This window comes from Falco rusticolus, chromosome Z, assembly GCF_015220075.1.
Source record: "Falco rusticolus isolate bFalRus1 chromosome Z, bFalRus1.pri, whole genome shotgun sequence".
NCBI lineage: Eukaryota > Metazoa > Chordata > Aves > Falconiformes > Falconidae > Falco > Falco rusticolus.
Genome location: NC_051210.1, coordinates 80,678,162 through 80,700,046, shown reverse-complemented (window position 1 = coordinate 80,700,046; position 21,885 = coordinate 80,678,162). Strand labels below are relative to the sequence as shown.

General features: G+C 41.8%; 1 protein-coding gene across 2 annotated transcripts in view; it reads left to right on the top strand.

Annotated features, from left to right (window-relative positions):
- The window catches only part of SKOR2 (SKI family transcriptional corepressor 2), a 29,541-nt gene extending 8,686 nt beyond the window's left edge, over positions 1-20,855 (top strand). The window contains exons 5-9 of one of the 2 annotated variants that reach the window (XM_037374551.1): positions 3,286-3,351; positions 3,747-3,845; positions 9,399-9,466; positions 18,131-18,195; positions 20,153-20,855. In XM_037374551.1, the coding sequence (XP_037230448.1) occupies positions 3,286-3,351; positions 3,747-3,845; positions 9,399-9,466; positions 18,131-18,193 (296 nt within the window). In that variant the 3' untranslated portion in view covers positions 18,194-18,195; positions 20,153-20,855. The remainder of the gene's footprint in view (positions 1-3,285; positions 3,352-3,746; positions 3,846-9,398; positions 9,467-18,130; positions 18,196-20,152) is intronic. The other variant, XM_037374552.1, reaches the window with a different exon arrangement.
- Positions 20,856-21,885: the final 1,030 nt, after the last annotated feature.

Sequence of the window (21,885 nt, the reverse complement as noted above, 5' to 3'; positions counted from 1 at the left end):
TGCTCTTGGGTGGCGCAGAATGAAGAGGTAACCTGGCTATGGCTGGTTTGGTTTTGTACGACAAGGGCAATATGCATTTCTTTTGAGGAGAATACATTTAGAAATGTTTCTGTGCATTTCTTACGTTAAAAATTTAAATCTTAACTACTGCAGTGGTTGTAGAGCTAATTAAATGGTGGCATCACAAGAGCTGAGGTGTCAATGTACAGATTGGGACCTCTTGTTTTCAGAGTACTGATAGAGTAATTTGAGATGTGTCTACTCACATATGTCATTTCTGCTTTCCTTTGTGGCTGGATGTCCACATTCCAGGTTAAGAAAGGCCATTTGTGTAAAATACAACCCGTGTACCGTTACTCCAGAATGACAATGTCCGTGCACCTGAGCTAACTGGGAAGAGCAGAGGTACTGAAAGCTTTAGCTGAGACAGTTTAAACTGGCTACAAATACTTCAACCCCTTTTCCCCCTAGCCAACAGACAGTTGGGGTGTAGTTTGATTTTTCTACATAAACTGAAATAGGCTCCTCTTAAAGAAAACCTAGGTGTCCGTACTGGGGGTGCTGCGCAGCTTTCAGTGCTGCTGTTTGAAACACTGCTCCAAGTTTGTGTGTAGGCAAAGCCCAAGAGAGTTATGGTGGAGCTATTAGAAGGGGAAGTGATTTTTGCTTAGACTGATTAAAATTCTTTGGGCTTTCTGTTTGTTTGTTTTTAAACACCTATTTAGCTTTTAATTAACATTTAAGAGAAAGGAAGCTGGTTAAATATTCAATACCTCCTCCCTTTCAATTAAGGTAGAAGAGTACACAACACATGATGAGGCCTCTGGGAAGTATGGAAAAATGGAGAAGAGCAGGCTCCTGATTATCATTTTCAGGGGACTGGAAAGGTGAAACCCATCTGATTATTATTACAGTTAATAATAATGTTGAGGCTTTTCTGAACATCAGAAAGCAGTTTAAAAGCACAGTTAGTCTTTAAAACCGTATATGCTGGGTTTTGCCTTTAAATACCTTCACTTGTCCCATCCTGTTGTTTACTTGTTTGGGGGGCAGGATGGGGGATTTTATAGTAAGCCTTTTCCGTGGCTTAGCAGGGTGGCTGCAGATGCTGGAGAAGTTACTCTTCATGCTGCATGCCCTTATTTTCATTTTGATGCAGTTCTTTCAGTCCCAGCGAGTTGGCAGCCTGAAATGATACGGCCCTGAAAGCTCAACCGAGCAAGTGGGAAAGAGCTATGTTGCCACCATGCTCTGTGCTAGGAGCTAGTCTCTTCCTCTTTCTTTTCCTCCCCTTCAAAAATCCAGTTACCTTCTGTCTGTGAGTCTGTTATCCCTCAAAATTGCACATAAAACATTGAGAAAAGAATGTTTCAAGGAAAGACATTGATTGGAAAAATATACTGGTATTTATAATTCAATAAATACCCTTTCTAAATTTAAATGCCTTCTTTTTGATTTTGTGTACCCTAATTTATCTAACAAAATACTTCTTTTGCTAGCAATCCTGTTTAAAATACAATTATTTTAACTAAAAAAAAAAAAAAAAAAAGACCATTTTAGATTATGGAAGCACCTCAAACCACTGCCCAAAAGGTGATATATTTTTAAGCTTGCTATTTCTTTTAGTGTGGTGAGACAACTTACCTGCAGAAAATATTTGTTTTTATCAGATATCATACAAAAATGATTTTTGTAATTACTGTGTTATGTAAACAGATTTTTAAAATGGAATTGCTGGCACTGGAGATCCGTTTTGTAAATGTGTATGCCTGAATGGTTGCTTTTTTTTTTAAGGAATGAAGAGATAGCAGATGCTAAAATGCATGAATATTGGATATGTTTCATATACTGTGACTTCAAGGTTTACTCTAGATATAAGAATGCATTGATTTTGAAAAACAGAAATAAATGTTTTGCAGAAAGATTTCTGACTGCATCTAAAACAAGACTTTCCAATTCAACTTCAAAATTAGCTTATTGTGATGACCAACTATCAAATGCATGGTGACAGCACAAGTTTTTTAAGTAACTGCTATCTTGTCTGTGGTGTGATGACCTATTCAGTGCTATGGCTTTCTATTTTCAAAAAAACCCAAGGTACTTCCTCCATAATTCTTTCTTTCAAATACATAAAGACATGACTTGCTTTACATGTATGTCTTGTGATTACTTATCAGTGGAGTTAATGATAGGTGTTTACTGGCCGGACTAAAACAAGAATTAGTCCAATTATTTCAGTAATTGGTTATTTACTAAATATTTTTATAATTATTGAGAGTCCATTTCTACTTCAGCTGTAAATAACAGACAATCTCCAATTAATTTCTGCTAAAAAGCTATTTTTTTCTGCTAAAAACATTTTTTCATAGCTTTTTGTTTCAAGACCACATTCATAGAAATTACAGGAAAATTTCCCTAGTTCCAGAGGATAATGAAAATAACACCTGTCAGAAGGTTCATACTTAAGTCAAACTGTCATCCAGGTGAACTTAACACCTTGTGAAGATTTATTTTGTTTTACTTGCAGAGGGAAAAGGCTGGAAGAAGTAGCATGCATATATCTGAAAACAGCCAAATTCTGTTATCTAGAAAATTCTTTACTGCTATGTGATTAAAAGTTACTTGAGCAACCTAAGACGGAAGTCTCTGAATTGGTTGACCTTACGGGTGTATCCTTTAGATGCAAATACCACTAAAGTCAATTTTATCTCAGCTGGATATGAATTATATCCTGTTACAACAAGCACATGCCATAGAGCTCTAGAAGGTGATGAGTGAAAGAGTTGATGAAGGCAAAGAGGCTCGTGCAGAAAGGATTTTGCCTTTGGTTTTTGGAACAAGGTCCTGCTCAGCTAGTTAGCTTGGACTTCCTGTTGTGAGGAGAGGAGATGAGACTGTAGAGAAGGCTCTACACCTTTCTCAGCTTGCTCCTAGTCATTCTCTGATGAGAGCATCTTCAAGAGGGTTTAGAGGGAAAGCAGGGATCAGTTTGGCAGATGACGTGCAAGAGGAACTCTCCTATGTATCAAGGAGATGTCGGGTCTTGTCTGCAGGAGGCCACGGCTGGAGTAGGTACTTCACTAAACTAGAAGCAAGCGCAGGTCTTGCAAACATTTGTGCTGCATATGTGGAGATGTGTAGATAAACCTCAATCTTACTCTTTCTGTATAATTTTTTCCTCTTTTTTTTTTATCCAGATTCTCTGAAGCATTTGCATAGCAAGGACAATGCTAAAAAAAAGCAGTATCAGTAAATCAATAACTTTTTTCTTTCTCTTTTTTTAAGGTGAACACACGCAAGAAACCAATTCACCTCATTCACTGAAGAAGGATGTAGAAAACATGGGGAAAGGTAAAACAAATAAGGGCCTCTTACATTATAAAACTGCTCTTTGTTTTAATAGAATATGAGGATAATAGGGGGCACTTTTGTTCTGCACCATATTTTAAGCTTGTCAAGTAACATATGAATAATATATGGACCTTTGGGTGGATATAATTGAGATTAATGCATATATATCAATCAATACATGACACTGTAATATAATACTTTAAAATAATATATTACATTGATTTATATTCATGGCTTTCTGCACAAAATCTATTGTAGGTCTATGCAACACTTTTTTTTTTTTTTTTTGTAACTGCTTAAATATTTTGTCTTATAGTAATGAATTGCTCTGCAATGGTTCTTTCAAGAATTATTTATACAGATTAGCAAAACCACTTTTCTTTTCTCTTTGTTAGAGGAACTCCAGAAGGTTTTGTTTGAACAGATCGACTTACGGAGGAGACTAGAACAGGAATTCCAGGTGTTGAAAGGAAATGCGTCTTTCCCAGTCTTCAGTAAGGCACTTATCTGTGGTTTTGGTGTTATTTGTGGGTGGGTGGTGTCACATTGTTAAAATGGGAGAGGAATGTTCCCAGTTGTGTTGCCAGGGTCTTTGGCTTAGGTCTGCTGAGCTTGATGGCACTTCTGCTGTGGCTTCTCAGGCTGCCCAAGCAAGTTTTTGTAGGAAAAATATGGAACTGGATGTCTCTTTTGGTGAATGTTTTACTGGTTTTGATAACTTTTTGATAACATTGAATACAGTAGACAGAAACATGTCTGGGGGTTCTCAGGATACAGTGATGTCGGTGGTCTTAACCGTCTTCTTGGAGGCTTTTGAAGACAAGATGCTTCATAGTCATCTTTAGGTGGTTTTAGCTGACGCTGTAGCATTGATTTGGCTTGTGTTTAAGGAGTAGAAACACCTGGTTGGATTTTTCCTCTTGAGGTGGGCTATTTGAGATGACCCTTTCACCATGGCTGATGAACAGGGTGCTTGCGAGCTGGGGGTGATAGAATGTGCTGGGCATGTGTTAAATAAAAGGAAACAAAATGGACAGTTAGCTGGGTTTTTTGTAAAGCTGCCAGAAAGTTGAACTGCATGCACAGGGATATGGGAAAAGACTTAAGTGACTGAGACCTTTTGAATTACATTGGCAGCAACAGGGGAAAACATGCTTCCAAGAGAAAATCCCACGTAGATCAGGACGTGGTAGAAGACACAGTAAGGGCTCTCTAACATGCAGTGAAGGTAGTGTTACAGAGCAGGAGTGATCAGAGCATCTCCATTGCTCTCTGCCTGTCTGTAATACAGCACCATGCAGAGATCAGTACTGTTGTGCAGGCTTCCCATGCCTGGCTGTCACGGCTCTGCAGCTGCCTGCCCAGAGACCCCTCAGTCGATATTAAATGCAACCTAAAAGAAAAAGTGTCTTTGCACCCGCATTTTGCTTCTTTGTGAAGTCCAAAGGAGGTCTGGCAGCATCTCCATTCAGTATTTTCCTAATGTTGATACTACTTTTTTTTATAAACTCTGCTTTCTAAACCTCTCACTTTTTGTCTGTGTTTTCCCATGAGACTATATGCGGATGGCGCCTTGTGGAGTTGCGTGACTCACAGCAAGCCAAGATATACGTTAAAACCTTCCCAGGCTAATTGTCGTTCTCTTCAGCCATTTGCTAACTTGTTAACTCCTGTGTGACTGAAATATCTGACCAGCACTCAACGCAAAATGCCCTTGTGTTGGTTCATCATAATTTCTTCAAGAGTTCAGAAACCCTCAGTATTGTTAGTCCTCTGAGTTCCTTCATAAAAACTCCAGGGACAAACCCCAGTATTGCCAGTACCCATGAGGTAAGCAAGTCAACCAAAACCCACTGTCGCAAGTGTTGTACCTCCCCGCATCACAGGAAAAGGTGGGAACATGGACAGCATTTTCCTATTATTTTAAAAAATATGTTTGTCCTCTCTGTAGCATTTAGGGTAAGTTCAGGGAAGCAAGGAAGTGTGATGACTCTGGGAATGACTCCATCCTTAGCCCAAATACTGGAAGATGTAGACAGCTACATAAAGGAGAAGATCTGCCTAAGGTGATACAGAGATTAATGAAAGGAGGATAACCTCATCCTTCAGTATAAATTCAGTCATTACTTGGGTTTGGAGTGAGGTAATTTTCAAATAATTTGTGTAGATCAAAACACTGATGTGTGGTATTGGCCAAAAGGCATCTTGGAGTTTTGCCATTCAGGTCACTTATTTATCCTTTTGTTCTTCTGCAGTAAAATTAATGCTCTGTCATTGCCATGTAAATAAACACTGCAATTAAACCACATGAAATACAATTCAAATAAAAGAAAAGAACACGTACGGCTGACCAAGGAAGTGGCAACTGTGTATAACAGCTTGAAAAATATGTGGTTTCAAAGTACCACAAAGTAGTGGTCAATTTTCTTCAGGATTAAAATAGAAAACAGATAATGTGCTATAAACAATACATACAAGTAACCGTAAAACCTATTTACAGATTTAGATTTACCAAAAAAACACCCCTCCTCCACATATCATAAACCAAGAAAAAGGGTCTTTGTAAATCAAGTAAGTGTAGAATCCAAGATAAGTGTAATTTCTCCTCCAGAGCAGTACGTATTCTGGCAAAAGAAATGGGGTCTGTTCCAGGCTTTTCCAGCTGAACAGGGCTGCTGCTTTAGGTCAGGTATTAGAAACTATTTGTTTTGTCAGGTTTCCTAAGTCACTGACTGCCTGTGGTGGTATTGGATTGGGAGGAGCTAGGGAGAGTAGTCTTTGGAGATCCAACTAAAGGAAAACTGAGGTAAAATTAAAATTGTGTTGATGGATTTATCATGGCTTGGAGACACCTGAGGCTGTAGGAGGGAGCGAAGAGCAGGCAGGTAACAGGCTTTATATCCCAGCCTGGCTCACTGCAGCATCAGGCTGCGTGTCTGTGGGTACCGGATCTCTGTCCCGTCCCTAAAGCTGCTGAGGACAGGAACACACTGCCAGGGTGGTGGTGGTTCTTCCTGTGCTTTCCGCTGTCTGGATAAATAAGAATCTGTTGGTCCTTAAGTCCTCTTAGCCTTTTTTAAAAAAGAGAAAAAGTCATCCATGTTTCAGCTGGGAGGCAACATGTGAGATGTGGAAGGTCATACTGTGTCTCTGTAGAAAATGCTCCTGTTGGGTTACCTGTGGTTAACTCCAAAGACACCTTTCTTTGGATCTTGGATTTGGAACCGAGCACGTTTAGGGTGTTGCACATTAATAGCGTCAAACCACCACCCACAGCAAGTGCTATGCAGTCTTGTATGTGGATGAACACATGTGGATTTCCTCATGGAAATCACTGTTAAATGAGAACTGATATTTGCGAGCTGATTTAGCAGTGCTATGCTGCATGCTTCTCTCTGGCTTCTTGTACCTGCTTGAAATGTGGACTTGGGATGATTTGTAAGACAGCAGACCTTGTCTTCTGCTGTTTGCACCTTTATTTTTCATATGCTATTGTATTGAAAGCTGCAGATGAGGCTTTCCTTTGCCTGTAAGGTCTCTCAACGCAGAGATCACTTGAAGCAAATCAAAAAAGATCAGATCACTTGAAGAAAATCGAAGAATTTGCTGTCCTGATAGAAATGCGAGCACCTGTGCATGGTGGCAGTGTGTTCTCCCGGAACCTTCTTTCGGTTTATACCTTTGGTGTTGTTTGGTATGCATTTTGTCCGGCTGCATTTAACAATGTGGCAATAAAATAGCAGAGACAATAGTCTGGGTAGTTAAAGTATTTAATTTTGTGTTAAGAAAACTATTTAAATATTCATATCCTTTCTCTTGGGTATTGCTTACAGCTTTGTCTGTAAGCTTTCAGACTCAGATAAATGCTGGCGTAAAAACACTATCTTACCATTAACACTCAATTTCCACTGTGAGCTTGGACATTTGCAGTGCAGGACTGAGCAAGATTTCTGAGCTATTTGTTCTGAGAGGTGATGAGCCTATGAAGAGGCAGTCATAGAATCATAGAATCATTTAGGTTCAAAAAGATCTTTAAGATCATCGAGTCCAACTATTAACCCAGCACTGCCAAGTCCACCACTAAACCGTGTCCCCAAGTGCCACATCTACATGCCTTTTACATACCTCCAGGAAGGAAAAGGAGAGAATGAAGAAATCTCCATATAGCCTACTCAGAGGACCTCAGTAGTAGCTAGCACAGATCTAGCAGCCTTTAGTGACCAGGAGGTGGTCACCTTTTACACTGCATGGCTTTTTGGGGGCTAGGAAGAGAGGATTGCAAACCATCTTTATTTTTGTTGGCTTTTTTTTTCTGGTCGAGTTAGAGTAGAAGGAATAGGCTGAAAAATTATGTGGGCATTTATTTGAAGTCTGAAGAACTTTATTAGTCAGTGTTGTCATGTCCTTTTCTATGTAGCTGTGCTTGTATTCTTGCTGGACTCAATTTCAGCCTGACATATTTTCTCACTCTTTGTTCCGTTGCTATTTTCTTCTCGTCCCGTAGTGCCTCCTTCCTTTTAAACAATAGCTTCTGCTTGTCATTCAGAGAGGGCAGAATTATTGTGTGACAGAGCTCTGCCTTCTTGTACTTTCTTCTAGCCGATTTCTATGCCCACACTTGATGGGGCACATGTCCCCTTTTCCTGCAGGTGAGGTGCATCTTTCCTCTCCACTCTGTCGTGCCACGGCTGCTCACTGCCTTCTTGCTCCTGCTTTTGGGGTTGAGAAGTCATGGCGAGGCTGTGCGGCTGGTTTGGGCGTGGGTGAGCTGCCAGCGCTGTGGCAGCACACAGAGTATTAATAGAAGCCGCTCGTTCTCACCTGCACTCAGATTTTCCATTGCAATGTAGGTGTTTCTGTGACTCCCATTTCTGTGCTATCGAAGTACCCGCAGTCATTTAATCCACTGATCCTCCCAATGCAGTTGTCCGATGAGGCAATGTTATTATTCCTGCAGTACTGGTGATGAAAGGAGGCATGGAGACATACATGCAGAGTCCAGTAGAGCAGGTATTGACCCCAGGCTTCCTGAGTCCTGGGCTAGTGTCCCAGCAACCAGCACGACTGTTTAACTCTTTGAATTGGTTAGTTGTAAATACATCATTTTAGCTGCCTTGGCCTTGTAGTTCCCTTCTCAGAGTTCTGTGTGTTGAGGTGCTCCATACTGATTTGCGGTGGCGTTCACCTTGCTGCTTCTGTGGTCCAGGACAGGCTTGTTTCCTGGGTCAAAATGATAATGGTTGAATGAGTTTTCTCTTCCATGTGATAGTCCATCATTGCACTCAAGTCTCCAACATGCAACTCTCCAGGTTGTTTGCTTATCAGTTGTTCTGCTTATATTTTTCTTTTTCCCCTGCTCCAGCAGCAGTGTTATGGAACACAGACCAGCAGTTAATCTTCTACCGAATTAATTTTTGTCTGAAATGATTATTGAGGAGGAAAGTAAGGGAAGGAGGAGCAACTAGAGTAGGAAGGCTGGCCTATGCTGTAACCCAGCTGTTCAGGATCTGTCTTTCAAATACTTTTTTTTCCCCTTCTGAGTTCCACATCACTGTTTGTGGAGCTTTAGTCTGAGGTTTACTCAAAGCTGTCAGCACTGTGTTACAAACTACAAATCAAATCCTGCATCCTTGAGTGCTTCGTCTTCTCACATGTTGGATGTCGCTATTGATGTCAACAGATTTATGCCAAAGCAAAACACAGCAGTTTTTGCTGTTCTCTTCAGTGTTGATAGAAGTATGACTAATGACTGCAGAGTTTTGTCCATTGAGAGGATAATTGTGGAAATAATGCCAGCAACAGAAACTCGACAGCCTAAATTTCCTAGTTGGGGAAGTAGCTAAATAATAGTTTGGAAATAGTTTTTCTGTTGTCTGTAGTGTCTCCTACTAGTTAAGTTTTTATTAGGCACATGCTTTATTTGGGTGAAGGGCTTTTGTAGTGCTTCATGGTTCCTTAGTAGTGATTTGGTTTGATTTATATGAATTCTGCCGTGTGGTCTCTGTTTTAATTACTGCATCGACTTTTTTTTTTTCCCTCTGCTATAGATAATTTTCAAGATCAGATGAAGCGGGAACTGGCGTACAGAGAAGAAATGGTACAGCAGCTACAAATTGTAAGTTTGCCTTCTCTGCTAAAAATGTTATGAATGGTTGCTTTATGTTTTTTAAATGCACTCCTCAAACTTTTTCTCTTGTGAGCCATGTGGATGTACTGTTGCAGAGGTCATGTTCTTAGCAAGACGTAAGCATGTGGTTCTCAGCTGGTTTAGAGTCTTAATTACCTGGAGATTTACTTTCATACAGTAACCAGATGGATCTTCATGTTTCGGCTAAATGAAATTTGTTGCCTCAACACCGAGAAGTGCTTCTTCAGAGAGAATCGTGAGGACTGAATCAGTAAACCTTAAGCAATTACATGTTTCTACCTTGTACGAGTTGCCAAGGGGTGCATTTCAGCCCTCAGTTGGGAATCTGCGCGAGGCCAGCTTCTTACTGGCAAATAAACCTTAGGATGTGTCTTTTTCGAATTGCAGCCACTAGAAGTGCTTAACTCAGCAGTAAAGGATCAAGTTGCCAAACACAGTTCAGTGCAGGCACATGTTGTTTGGTCTCTTGCTTGTTATTTTAAAATCAAGGGATTTTGCACACGCATGTGTGTGTTAGTGCAGCTCTAGATCACTGTGTACAACTATGGTGTTTTGAAAACTTCACATACTTAATCCAGTAAAAGTGTGGAGTGGAGTACGGGAAGCTGTTTCTTTACTCAGGTCTTGCTTAGTGTAGTTTTAAGAGCAGGGCATTGTAACAAATGGGAAGCTATCATCTAATGCTTGTTTTGCTGACGTTTTTTGTGTGATCAGTCTGATGGTATTCAACAGGGTTTTTTGAGGCAGGCAGGCTTGCCAAATATCCCCCCACATAACTGAATAAGCCTTGTGCTCAAGCATCTAAATTTTCCTTGTGCTTGTCACACACCCTGGTGCAGAGAAGGCGTTGTCCAGCCTTCTGGTACTGTCATTTTCTAATTGATGGGTTAGGACATAAAAATAAAGCTGAAGGCCAGGATTGTCAAACTTGTGCACCTTTGTTTAGAGGCATTTAGGAGCGGCCTTATTTTTAGAGCTGCCAAATGTTCCTGCTGACTTTGGGGATTTCAATGAGAGATGGAGGGTTCTTGAAGGAAGTTGTTTATGCAGGAATTTGAAGTCCAGAACATCTTTGGAGAGTTTTTGCTGCTGGTCTTTCCACTCTTTTCCTTTAATGTGTCCAGTTGTTGCTGTGTTCCCATTTGTCTCCTAATGCTAGACAAGGAGTTTGGCTTGATCTGTGAATTGCGTTGACACAGATGGTGGTGATTAGGATGACATCCTGAAAAGTACTTCCCCTGCTGCTTTGGGCTTGAGGCAGGTGACCTGATTCCTACTGCGAAGCACAGTCAAGCACAAAGTTTGTGATCCCAGTTCAGCCTTCATCTCTTGTGTCAGCTGAACTTGGAGCTCACTAACTCTCCCTCCCAGGAGGAGAACGGATCATCTCTGCTGTTCACTTTGTGGCCCAGTTGTGAAGTTGTTTCTGAACCTGGATATCCCAGACTGCCAGCGAGCCAACTGTGGTGGTTTTTCTGAATTAGACGTGGAGAAATCACAAGGTTCAGTGTAGTATTTTTGCTTGGACAGGAAAAGAAACACGATCATGTAATTCACACCCTTTTCACTTGCTGATGCGGGCTACAGAAAGACTGATAGTCACTTAATCATTGAACAGAGCTGGCTGAATGTACTTATAGAGAGTAATTGCAACATTTAATGTACTGCACCAACAATTCAGGACTTCTTCACTGGCTGTGGCTTCCTGAGTTTAACTGTTACTAATAGAAACGTTGGCAAATCATCAGTAAGCCTTTATGCTCACATTTGTGTATCCCTGCTGATTATCTTAAGGCAGGTTGTGTATCAGTGGGATGGATAAAAGGATGTTTGCATATGAAGAACAGAGAAACTGCTGCAAATAACAAGTGTGTTTGTTTAAGATGGGTGCAGAAATCTTCAGTGATGTTTTTGTTGATAACTGAAATGGAGTCAGCACTTCTGATGTGACAGTGCCTGCAGTTACTTTAATTCATTCATGTGAATACATCTTGTATGATTAGATCTAGAATTAATGTTAATGAGCTGAATGTGCTAACAATAGAACTCTTTTGGCCTTCTTGGGTTATCACATGAATGAATTAAAGCTTTTGGTGCAGAATACACAAAAAGCATGGTGACTTGGTTGTTTTTTGTTTGGTTGTTGTTGACTCGTTTTTAGCAGGAGCAGGTTGTGTTGTTTGGTATGTACCTGGGACCCTATACTATTGTTTTAACAGAGCAGCCCACACCTAATTTTGTTAACACCAAAGTGCAAAGAGAAAAGCAGAAGTGTTTAATGCATACTTTATTTTTACTTACAGCTTCATAGGTATATACTTCTGTAGTATTATACTCAAAATTTACTTGTATAACTAGCTGTAGGACTTGGCTTAATTGCCTTTTTTTTTTTTTTTAATTTTACAAACAATATAAATGCACAGAGTCGGTTTTCTTTGGCTCCTCTCACCACTTAAGGATTATACAATTTAAATTAGTCCTTCCTGAAGACTTGTGCATGATCATGAAGGCATCTCTATAACAATGGGTACCAGAGGCAGGTTTTGCCAGAACGATGGTTTCACTCACCCTGAACTGGAATTCTTCAAGCTGCCTAACTGAGTAGTCAGACTTTAAAATAAACTGCTTTAGTGTGTTTGATATATCAGAAATGTCTGGAATACAACAAGCTGAAGCTAAGCGTGAAAAAAATTAACCAAATATGTTTCAAAAGTTTCTAGTGCCAAGGCCCGCTGTAACCTGCTGTATGGAAGGAACTACTTGATGGTACTGCTTAGTGCCTAGCCGCTACCGAACGCAGAGTGTCACGCTTTTTGTCACCCGGTTTTTGGGTGACATTGTGAAACTGCAATGCAGAAGGTGACGATGAATCGCCACGCGTGGCGAGGGCCCGCGCAGTGGGGTGGCAGCTCGGGGGGCGCTGGCGCGGGCTGCGGGAGCCCTCTGCTGCTCCCCGGCCGGCACTGCACCGCCGGCGCCTGCGGGCGGCGCCACGGGCTCGGTACCTAGCAGCCGCCGTTAAAGCCGTGTTTAATCAGTGGGGTTTTATTTTACTGCTCTGCCCGCTCTGGACTTCAAAAAAAAAAAAAAAAAAAAAATTCTGGCTTCCTGAAAGTCAGGAGTAAAGCTCAGATCATTGGGAAGGTGGGGGGTGGGTTCTGTGCTGTCACATCATCTGCAGTGGATGTTGGCTTCTCTGGACATAACCTGGCTTGGTAGGTAGCTGGAGCAGTGGGACAATGTGTGGCCATCAGCAATTTCTGTTGAGAAAGGAGTTAGTGTCTGGAGCAGCTACCAGGAAGCATTGCAACCTGTTTGTGCCAAGCGCTGAGCCAAGTGCCGGGAAGCAGCTGAGCATCGTATTTAACAAGAAAATGGATCTTAAATCACTGAATGCATTTTTCTCTTCCTCCTCCTTCACAGTGCTGTCTCCCATATTGGCTAAGTCCCATGTATGTACTTGGAGGCCATATGTAAAATACAGATTTAACATACGGATTCAGGCATGGATCTAACTTTTTTAATTAACCTGTACAGAAAGGGCCACTGAGAAAAAATCACTGCCAAGGAGGCTGGGGTAGATTCTAACACGGCACATGTGGTATGGCGTTAGAAGAGCTCACCCGCCTTTTCCAGTGTGACCAGAATTCGTCTGTCTGGACAGCCCAGACAGCCTAACAATGTACTGAGTCAGGTTCTGCTTGAGACTCTCTATCTCTCTGATACTGTCTTCAGAGCAACAGTGTTAGTGGATCAAATGTAAAAAGCACAGCTTTTTTCCTAGCTGCCTGGTGGGAGAAAAAGATCAGAAGCAGCATTCCCAATGTGATGATTTTTATCCTTTTATGTTTTTGTAAGCCCCTCTAAAACATTGTCACAGAGGAGTAGACCACCAAGCAGTAACTTTAAGCCTCCTGCAAACAGGTTAGCTTTTCTTAATTTCCTTGGTCTCTTACAAGTAGTTTGTAGGTTCCCAGGAAGCACTGACCACAGTTGTAACCTATCCATCAGGAAAAGCTAAGGTGGTGTTTGTCACCCTGCCATGGTAGTTCAGATTACTAAGATCAGGTAGTGATCAATCCCATTCATCTTCCATAAGGGTAAAAGGCAGCAGGTCTTTGAGACATGTTAAAAATGTGAATCACTCAGACTCCTTTGTCTTTCCAGCTCAAGTGGAAGGTGTTGGTTTGGGTTTTTAAAATTTATTTATACTCCTGTGAACTGAATTCCTCCTCACTAGCCTGATGATAACAATGTTCAGAGCTCAGAACTGGATCTAGCTGGAACTGCTCTGATGTTTGATGACCTTCTACTCTGTGCTGCTTTGAATCATCTCCGTTCTTCAGAGGCAGAGAATAAAATAAATCAGGAACTATGTATATGCGAAACTGATTTTATCTACCTCTGCATCATCATTCACCCTGGTCTTTAAAGATTCACGAGGTGTGTTTAAAAGAAGGAAAAAAGTCTACAGTGTGGTAATGTAGGTGGATCTTCAGAGGTATGAGATTATGTTCCTCTGGGTCCTACTGTAATTAAGAAAAGCACCAATAGGTTTAATTCCTACTTTAGATTGTATATGGAAAGTAGGTGGTTTGTGCTACTAATGTATTCACTATACAAACATGGAATATCCACATTTTTGTGTGCGGAGATCTTGGTCACTGCATGCATGTCACTCCACGTTCCAAAAGTGGAAATAAGTAGCAGTGCTTTACTGGGAATCTTTGGTCTGCTGCTTAAAGTGGTCCAGCTGGATTGATTGACCTTGACAAGAATGTTAAATGCAAATGTTCGTTTGGCAGAATGGCTTTTGCATTTCTTGAGCTGCATCTTGCGCTGAAGTGCATGTCTACTGACATGTGAGATAGTAGCAGGTAAAAGAGCATTTCTGGAACTGTTTACACTGCGTTTTGCAGACTCCCACGGCAGATTTCATTACCTTGCATCCTCTAAACCAGAGAGATGTTTATATTTATTTCTCTTTAATTTCTTAAGTGCTTTAGCAGTTGGGATGATACTGCAGATGTGCTTCTCTATGTTCTGTTCTGTTCTTTTGATTTTTGGTGGAGTTCCTCTCCAGGTTTAGTGGTACAAGTTGGGAATATGTCCTTTTGATGCCAAAGGTAGCGTACACATTTCTGACTGTGTACAGTAAAGTGAACTGTCAGTTACTGTTTTCACCAGAATTTTATTTGCCACTGTCTGCTTTCTTAAGACAGGTGAGCAAAACTTGTATCTTGACTGTGCATCTGGGTATGCCTTGGGTTAATAGGGTGGAGCTGTGCCCCTTTCTCCAGTAAATTCTGGAGAAAGAAAAGGAATGCTTTGTAGAATTAATGGCTATTAAAGACAGAACTAAAAGCTTCTCTTCCTTTAGAATCTGCAGAAATTCTGATCAAAAATGAATGTGTATGTACCGGAGAGCCACAAGCCAGCCTGTGCCATTGCCTGTGTGCAAAGTCCTTTTTCTGTGGTATTGTGCTCCAGTACTTAAAAATATGCTGAGGAGACACTGTGTGCTCCAGCCATGGCTCTCTGTTGCCTTGCATCCTGTGTAGTACCGCCTGCCCAGGAGGGACGAATCTCTGAACTCTGCCCACACAGCTATAAATACTTTCAGAGGGCAATAGCGGAGACTCGCGCTGTAGGGCACTTCCATTCCTCCTCCGGCTGTCAAGAGGCTCAGTGCATGCTTTTACTTCTGGATAATCCCATGCATTGTTCTATCCAAAAGCACAGTGTGTGCAGAGACTGTAATTTTCCAGTGGCAGTTCAGCTGCACATCTTTCTCCTTTCTTGCATAAATATGCTTTGCGTTTGGAAAGGCTGTCTTGGCTGGATGGTGTTCTGACTTGGGGTCTCAAGCATGCTCTCTGGAAATGAGAATTGTTTAAATAATACCTGTAGATACACATCAGGTAGTAGTGCTTTGGGGTACTGAAGATTCTCTCCTCAAGTGACAGAAGTCAGGGTGCTGTATCGTTGCATGCCCTACCTAGAGATGGGATGCAAAGGTGAAGTCTCCAAAAGAGGATAGTGTGCCAAAGCTTCTTTGATGTCCACTTACCTGCGCTGTGGTTCATGTTGTGGAGCAGACTCAGAGCTTGCAAACTGGATAGCTTCCAGATGAAGCAAACAAGGATGTGTTCCAGGAATGCACTTAGGAGTGTGCTCTCACTCTTAACAGGTGATCAGTACCCAGGACCAGACTAGAGCTAGCCTAAGACAAAAAAGCCCCAAGAGAAATGCCATACGGACACTGTGTCTTTCTCCTGCACCCTAAAGGTCTGCTCCCATTGTGATATATTTCTATTAATGTGGGTTTAGTCATAAGAAACAAATTGCTTGCTACTTAAAGCCGAACTATCTGCACTTCTGTTATTGTTGGCAGCGGTGTACACCCTTTGATAAGGGCTATGTGTTGGATCTTCACGCTGATTTAAGTGCTGATCCTATCTTCATCACAGCAGTTACAGTCCCCTTTTGTGCATCCATGGTATTGTCACGAAGAGCCCTAAATACTATTCCACTGCAGCACCGGAGTTACCAAACACTCTTCCAATGACAAAAGTAGAAGATGACATTGTAGGTGATTTAACTCAGCAGGAAGGTAGTCATTTCCCTATTGAACACCCATCTCTCCCAGTTTCATTTATTACCAGGAGAATGGATAAACCAACACACATTGAAAAGACGCTGATGTGCCAAATATAGCAGAGAAGTGGATTAAGAACAGTTAATTTCTGACAGAACGTACCCCCGTTGTATTATCTAGGTCAGTACGGCTTGGGAGATGTCCTATATAATTGGCGGCCATGCAAGCCGATGTTGCTTATTGGCCGTTGTGAGCGGGAGAGAGGAAGAAAGCAGTTGGTGAAGCATCACGGGTCTAAGCTGAAATGTGCTTATTCAGGCAGTTTGTTTGTGGCTCCCTTTCAAATCTAAACCATGGAAATGGGTGACCAGGTAAAACAGCTTCTTCGTATACTCTTCTCTGCTGCAGTTCGGAGGGGAGTTTTCCAGCCTTTGCAAACACCGTGCCCTGGAAGGCAGCTCTGTTCAAGGAGCTGGTGGAGGGGAGAGCTGGTTTTTTGGGGCACCTGGAAGCAGGGTTCCCTGATGATACCTTTAGCTGCTGTCAAGTGTAGGGGCTATAAGAGAGTCAGATAAAACACCTGGATCATGGGTCTTTTCAGGTCGTCAGTATTTTGGGCCTCTTAGTTTGTGCACGCGCATTTCCCTTTTCCCAGGGCTGCATAGTGGGGGAAGCAGCATGCCCTCATGCAAGGCTTCTGCTTTCAGTCAGACAGCTCGTCTTTGCAGACACTGCTGCTTCCTGGTGTTGCTGCTTTCAATCAGATTGACCTCCTTTCCTGAGAGATGAAAGGGTTAGTTCCTGAGCGGCAGATGCCACTTTCTTTCCTCTCATCCTGAGCCTTTCCTGCTCTCTTCCTTATTAAGGTAGGCGGGGTGGATACATCTCTCGATGTCATTGTAGATACTATGCTTTACACCAGCCCAGAGACATGCTAAGCGCAATTCATACAAGTGTCCTTACACATTGTGGGCGTAATAGAATTAAATCCAAAACAGGGATGTACAAGAACACACGTTAGGTTTATGATCGGTGGATATGGATGCAAATTCACATGCTTCTGGTATGTTACTAGGTGTGTGGGGCAGGTTGCTTGAACTCTGTGCGTTTGTCTGTCTGTTCCTTTTGCTGGTTCTGCAGCTTAAGGCCTTGCTCCTGACTTCAGCCCAGCCTGTTTGTCAGCCGGCAGTAACATATGTGATGTTATTTGTGAATGTATTCCCGAGTGCTTAACAGCAGATGCAGGTCACCTCGGTGTGCAGCAGCACTTAGGAGTGTAGGGACATAGAGTTTCTGATCCTAATCTGAATGCCTCCAACAGTCCTTCAAAAGGCAGCATCAAAGAATAGTGAACTTGTAGTGACTTGGATTCCAAGCTATGGAGAAGTCTCAGAGCAATTTAGTTTTGTTGCATTTTAAAGGCCCAGCATTGAAAGAGAGTGGCCCTGTAGTGTATTCCCAGTAGCCAATGAGCACATCATCCCACTTTGTTTCTAAATATAGCTATGTTCCCTAATATGCCTGTGTTCTCTGTTTTTCTTTAATTATTTGTTCCACTTCAGTGGCTTCCTTCAGATTGGTGCAAGTCAGAGATAACTATTATGAACTTCCTAATTATGGTGATATAAATACATGAAGTCTCATACTCCCAGCGTGCTGTTTCGACTGTGGAGAGATCGGTGTTGTGTTGCCTGTTCTGTTACAGACAACTGATTTTTGTCATCTCACAAGTAGCAGAAGGGGTGGTGGCCTTACTTGCCGTCAGCAACTGATACAAAGAAAACATCAGAAGGCATCTTTTATGTTGGATTTTTAAGATCTATCTGCTGTTTTAATTTGGGCCATTTTTATTTTATTTCTGCTTTGACATTCTTGTGGTTTTGTAAAGAGTTGAATCCTTTTAATTTATGGCACTGTTGGCTGAAATGATTCAAGGAGGCAAACAAAACATTTCATTTGCAGGGATCTGGCTTGGATGTTTTGTTAGCCAAACCCTGGCTTAAAGCAGTGGCTTTTTTTCTGTGTCATTGCAGATTCCCTATGCAGCAAGCTTGATCAGAAAAGAGAAGCTGGGTGCACACCTCAGCAAAAGCTAAAGGTAAGCTTGTGAAAGAAGGGGCTTTATTCTACCTCATCTGCCCGTTGTGTTTTTCTTAGTAGCCATTGCAAGAATTAAGAGGATTGTTCTGTCGCTTGATGTTACTGATTCTGGTCGAAAAGCTGTGTCTGGGGGGGAGGTGTTGTGCTATGGTCTAAAGCTGATAACTAACACATCACACTAATTACGAGGCTTCACTGGCGTAGGACATAGTGTTGAGAGTTGACCACTGGGTGAAGCCAGGCCTAATCACCTGAGCACCTGCTTCTGTTCTCTGGCACTGGGAAGTGGTGTGGAGGTCATGTACCTTCAGTGGAAGGAGGGAAATACCTTGGCATTTACAGTGCAGTGAAAGTTCACACATGGGCTGGTAGTGTTGATGTTTTCTGCTCATAATGGAGCTTCTTCAGCTCCCAGAAAGCGCAGTATGTTTTGGGAGCTTTACGGAACTACACTGTCTTCTGTAGTTCAGTCTCCTGCAGATGGCAGTTACTCTGCTGCCCATGGGCAGTGTCTTCCTAAACCCAATGCTGCATTTTTCAGGAGTGTTTTTTAGAAGCATTCAGTTAGAAGAAACACCATCTCCATCATCAGTGGCCTGGAAGATTCCAGTTTTGGGTGCTAAAGCCTTAACACGTCAATGCCATTCTCTTTTTTTCTGGTAAAATGAGAGGATTAGGACTTAGAGGCAGAGAGGCAAAGAGCTGGTAGCCCTGGTACAGTGTTACGCCACAAAATCTGGCTTGTGCATTCACTGAAAAAAATCCCGGAGGTGGAGTAGATGGATTAGGAAAAAAGAGCTATTCATACACAGAGACTTCGGTAATGCACAAAGTAGAGGTATTCAAGAGAAAATCTGGTGTGTCTGAGAAGGGTTTGATAGTATCGATGATGGAGTTTGCCTGAGCTAGGAAAGAAGCGGATACTTAAAAATAAAAACATTAGGAGTAAGTATAGAGTAACTGGATAACCAGTATCTGTGGCCTTGAGCTCTGCCTGCTGAGATAAGGAGATTAATCTAAGCATCAAGTTGGTCTGTTTTGCCCTCTTGTTCATACTTTCTTACTGGCTGCCAGCATTTTCCAGTTGAGTCTACATTAATCTGAGCACTGATTTAAAATAAATTCAGTGATATTAATATCCTGAATAAAACAGTATGCTTCCCCAGATGAGAAAGCAGCGGGTCCTGCCCTAAGCGCCTCGTCCAAAGCACTGATCTACGATAAAAGTCTGCCTGAGGATGGCAGCATCAGATGAACTGCACCGTTTAGTTCCCAGCATCAGGTTTTCATCAGCTGACAGTCCCTGCAAGGAAGGTGCTGGCATTACGGCTACGAGCATTTCCTGCTTATTTGCCGAGAGTGTGAAGGATGGATGTGTTTCTCACGCTGTTTTTGCTTCCAGTGGCACGCCATCCCTGCAGACAACAGGGATTTCTCTAAGTAGGCCCTAGTGCTTTTGAAAGATTAGTTGTTACTTAACTGCTAAGCTAAATCAGTCAAGCAGAGAATCACAACTATATTGTTCAGAAGCAATTTCAGATTCTCAATGTGCCAAGCAGAAAAGAGTTGCCTCAAGAAGGAACGTGTATGCAGGTACATACCCGCACAATACACCAAGGGGGTGAAGACCTTGTGTGTTGTGGAGCAACCACTCAATTAATGCTCTGTGTTTCTCAGCTACCTTTGTTGGGCTTTGTGTTCCTCTTGATTTTAGTCGTACTTCTGTCAGTCACAATTTGCACTTCATCTTTAATGTGAGTATTTCCACTTGACTCTACAGGTACTAACTAGCAAAGTGTCTGAGGATGCTTCTGGAGCTTGTGATTTGTGTCTATCTCGTTTTCAAGGATTGTAAATAAATGTCCTAAATCTGTGAGTAAATAAATCTCAAATTTGGGCTTAGTGTTCATGTTTTCTTTTTTTTTTTCTTTTTTTCTTTATTTATTTATTCCCAGAAGCACAGGATCCTTTGCAGCTGTTACTTTGGGAGTTATAACCCGCCACTCAGAAGTCTGACTTGTATAAGGACTGAGAAAGTGGAAGGGCTTGGGGATTTAAAAAACAAACAAATCAGGTTCGTCTGAACCCAAGGACAAGTGACCTCAAAGCATCATGGACAACCATGTAAAATAGAATGTAGCAGCCATTTATTAGTAAAAACAAAACAAACAAAAAAAAAAAAAAAAAAAATGCCTGTCCTGGATCTTTTTTGGTGGTACCAAAGTTTAAGTCTTTGTGTTTTTAGAAGGACTACTGAACTTGATAGAGAAAATGCTTTCGATGAATCCTACAGATAAGCTGTGGAAGGAACTGCCGATCCTTTCAAACACTGACAACATCTGCCAGTTCATCTTTTGCTTTTGAATAGTGATTGTTTTACGGAAAGAAATGCGCGTCTTACCGGATGGGCCAGAACCACATTTGGATGGATGGATGGATAGAGCAGTGTTAGCCATACACAGTGCTTTTTAAAAGCAGACTGGAAATTCTCACACCCCTCTCCCTTGGCCCTTTCCTCCTCTGGTATTTTGCCTGCTGTATGAATTACAATTGTACTCCTCTGGAAATATTTTACAATTTAATATTGAGTGTAATTAAGAATATAATCACTGTTATCAAAAAAAGGTATTTAACTCTGTTGTAGTTTCTTTATCATTCATGTGGATAAAAAGTCTATAATAAAAAAAAAGAAAACTATGAAATAATAGTTGAGTTTCCCTGTAATTTAATGCTGTGCTTACTCCACTAAAGAAAAGAACTTGGGGAAATTTATCCCCAAGAATACTTTCTTAGAAGTAATTTAATTCACAAATAATGTGTGGGAGTGTTTCATGGCAGAAATCCTGTGCCTCTGGTTATTTAAAAACTGTTTGGAAGTAGATTGAGTGGAGTTTCAGGAAGTGCCTTGTGGATCCACAGAAATAAAGGGAGACGTGCCCAAGTCAGTCAGCTTTTGAAGACTGCAGCCATAGTCTTCCAGTGTTTTCCTGATCACGTGGAATGCCCCACTGGCCAGGGCTTTCCTGAGCGAAACTTGCCTTCATGCAGAAGGTCTCAGTCCCAAGCACGGCGTCACCCCTGAGCATATGACTGTGTAGAAGATCGTCCACATGAATACAGCACTGCCAGCATCTGAAAGCGGTTTCAGCCACCCCTGGTGTCTGAATGTGTCGCAGTGTTGTTGTCTCAGTATTCCCCTCGTTCCTCGCAAATCCTGAGGAGGTTAAATCAGCTGGCTTTACAGTTCCTTAGTGCAGCCTGACAGACCTGGGAGGCAGGGGAGGAAGGGCACAGCCTGTTTTCCTGCCCTCCCCTGCAGCGTTTGCTCTTGTAGTAGGTGAGCTGACAAGACTCAAATGCAAGACTCGCCGAACCGGCAGCCTTACAGCTTTTGTAGAGTGGAAAAAAGTAACGAAAGTGCCAGAAAAGCTGGACCAGGTCAGACCAAAAGTTCAGCTGTGCCAGAACCCTGTTCCCAATAACAGATGAAATCAGATACTTTGTGAAAGCATGCAAGCAGTTGAGAGATACGTTCCCAGAATATTGTTTTAGCTTCTAATGATTTACGGCTCATGGCTTTTCTGACCTAGACATAATGTCTTGTTTTTAATAACCCTCAATGGATTTTTTTCTTCCATGAACTCGTCCAGTGACTTTTTAAAACCTAGGCACACTTAGCAGCTTACCA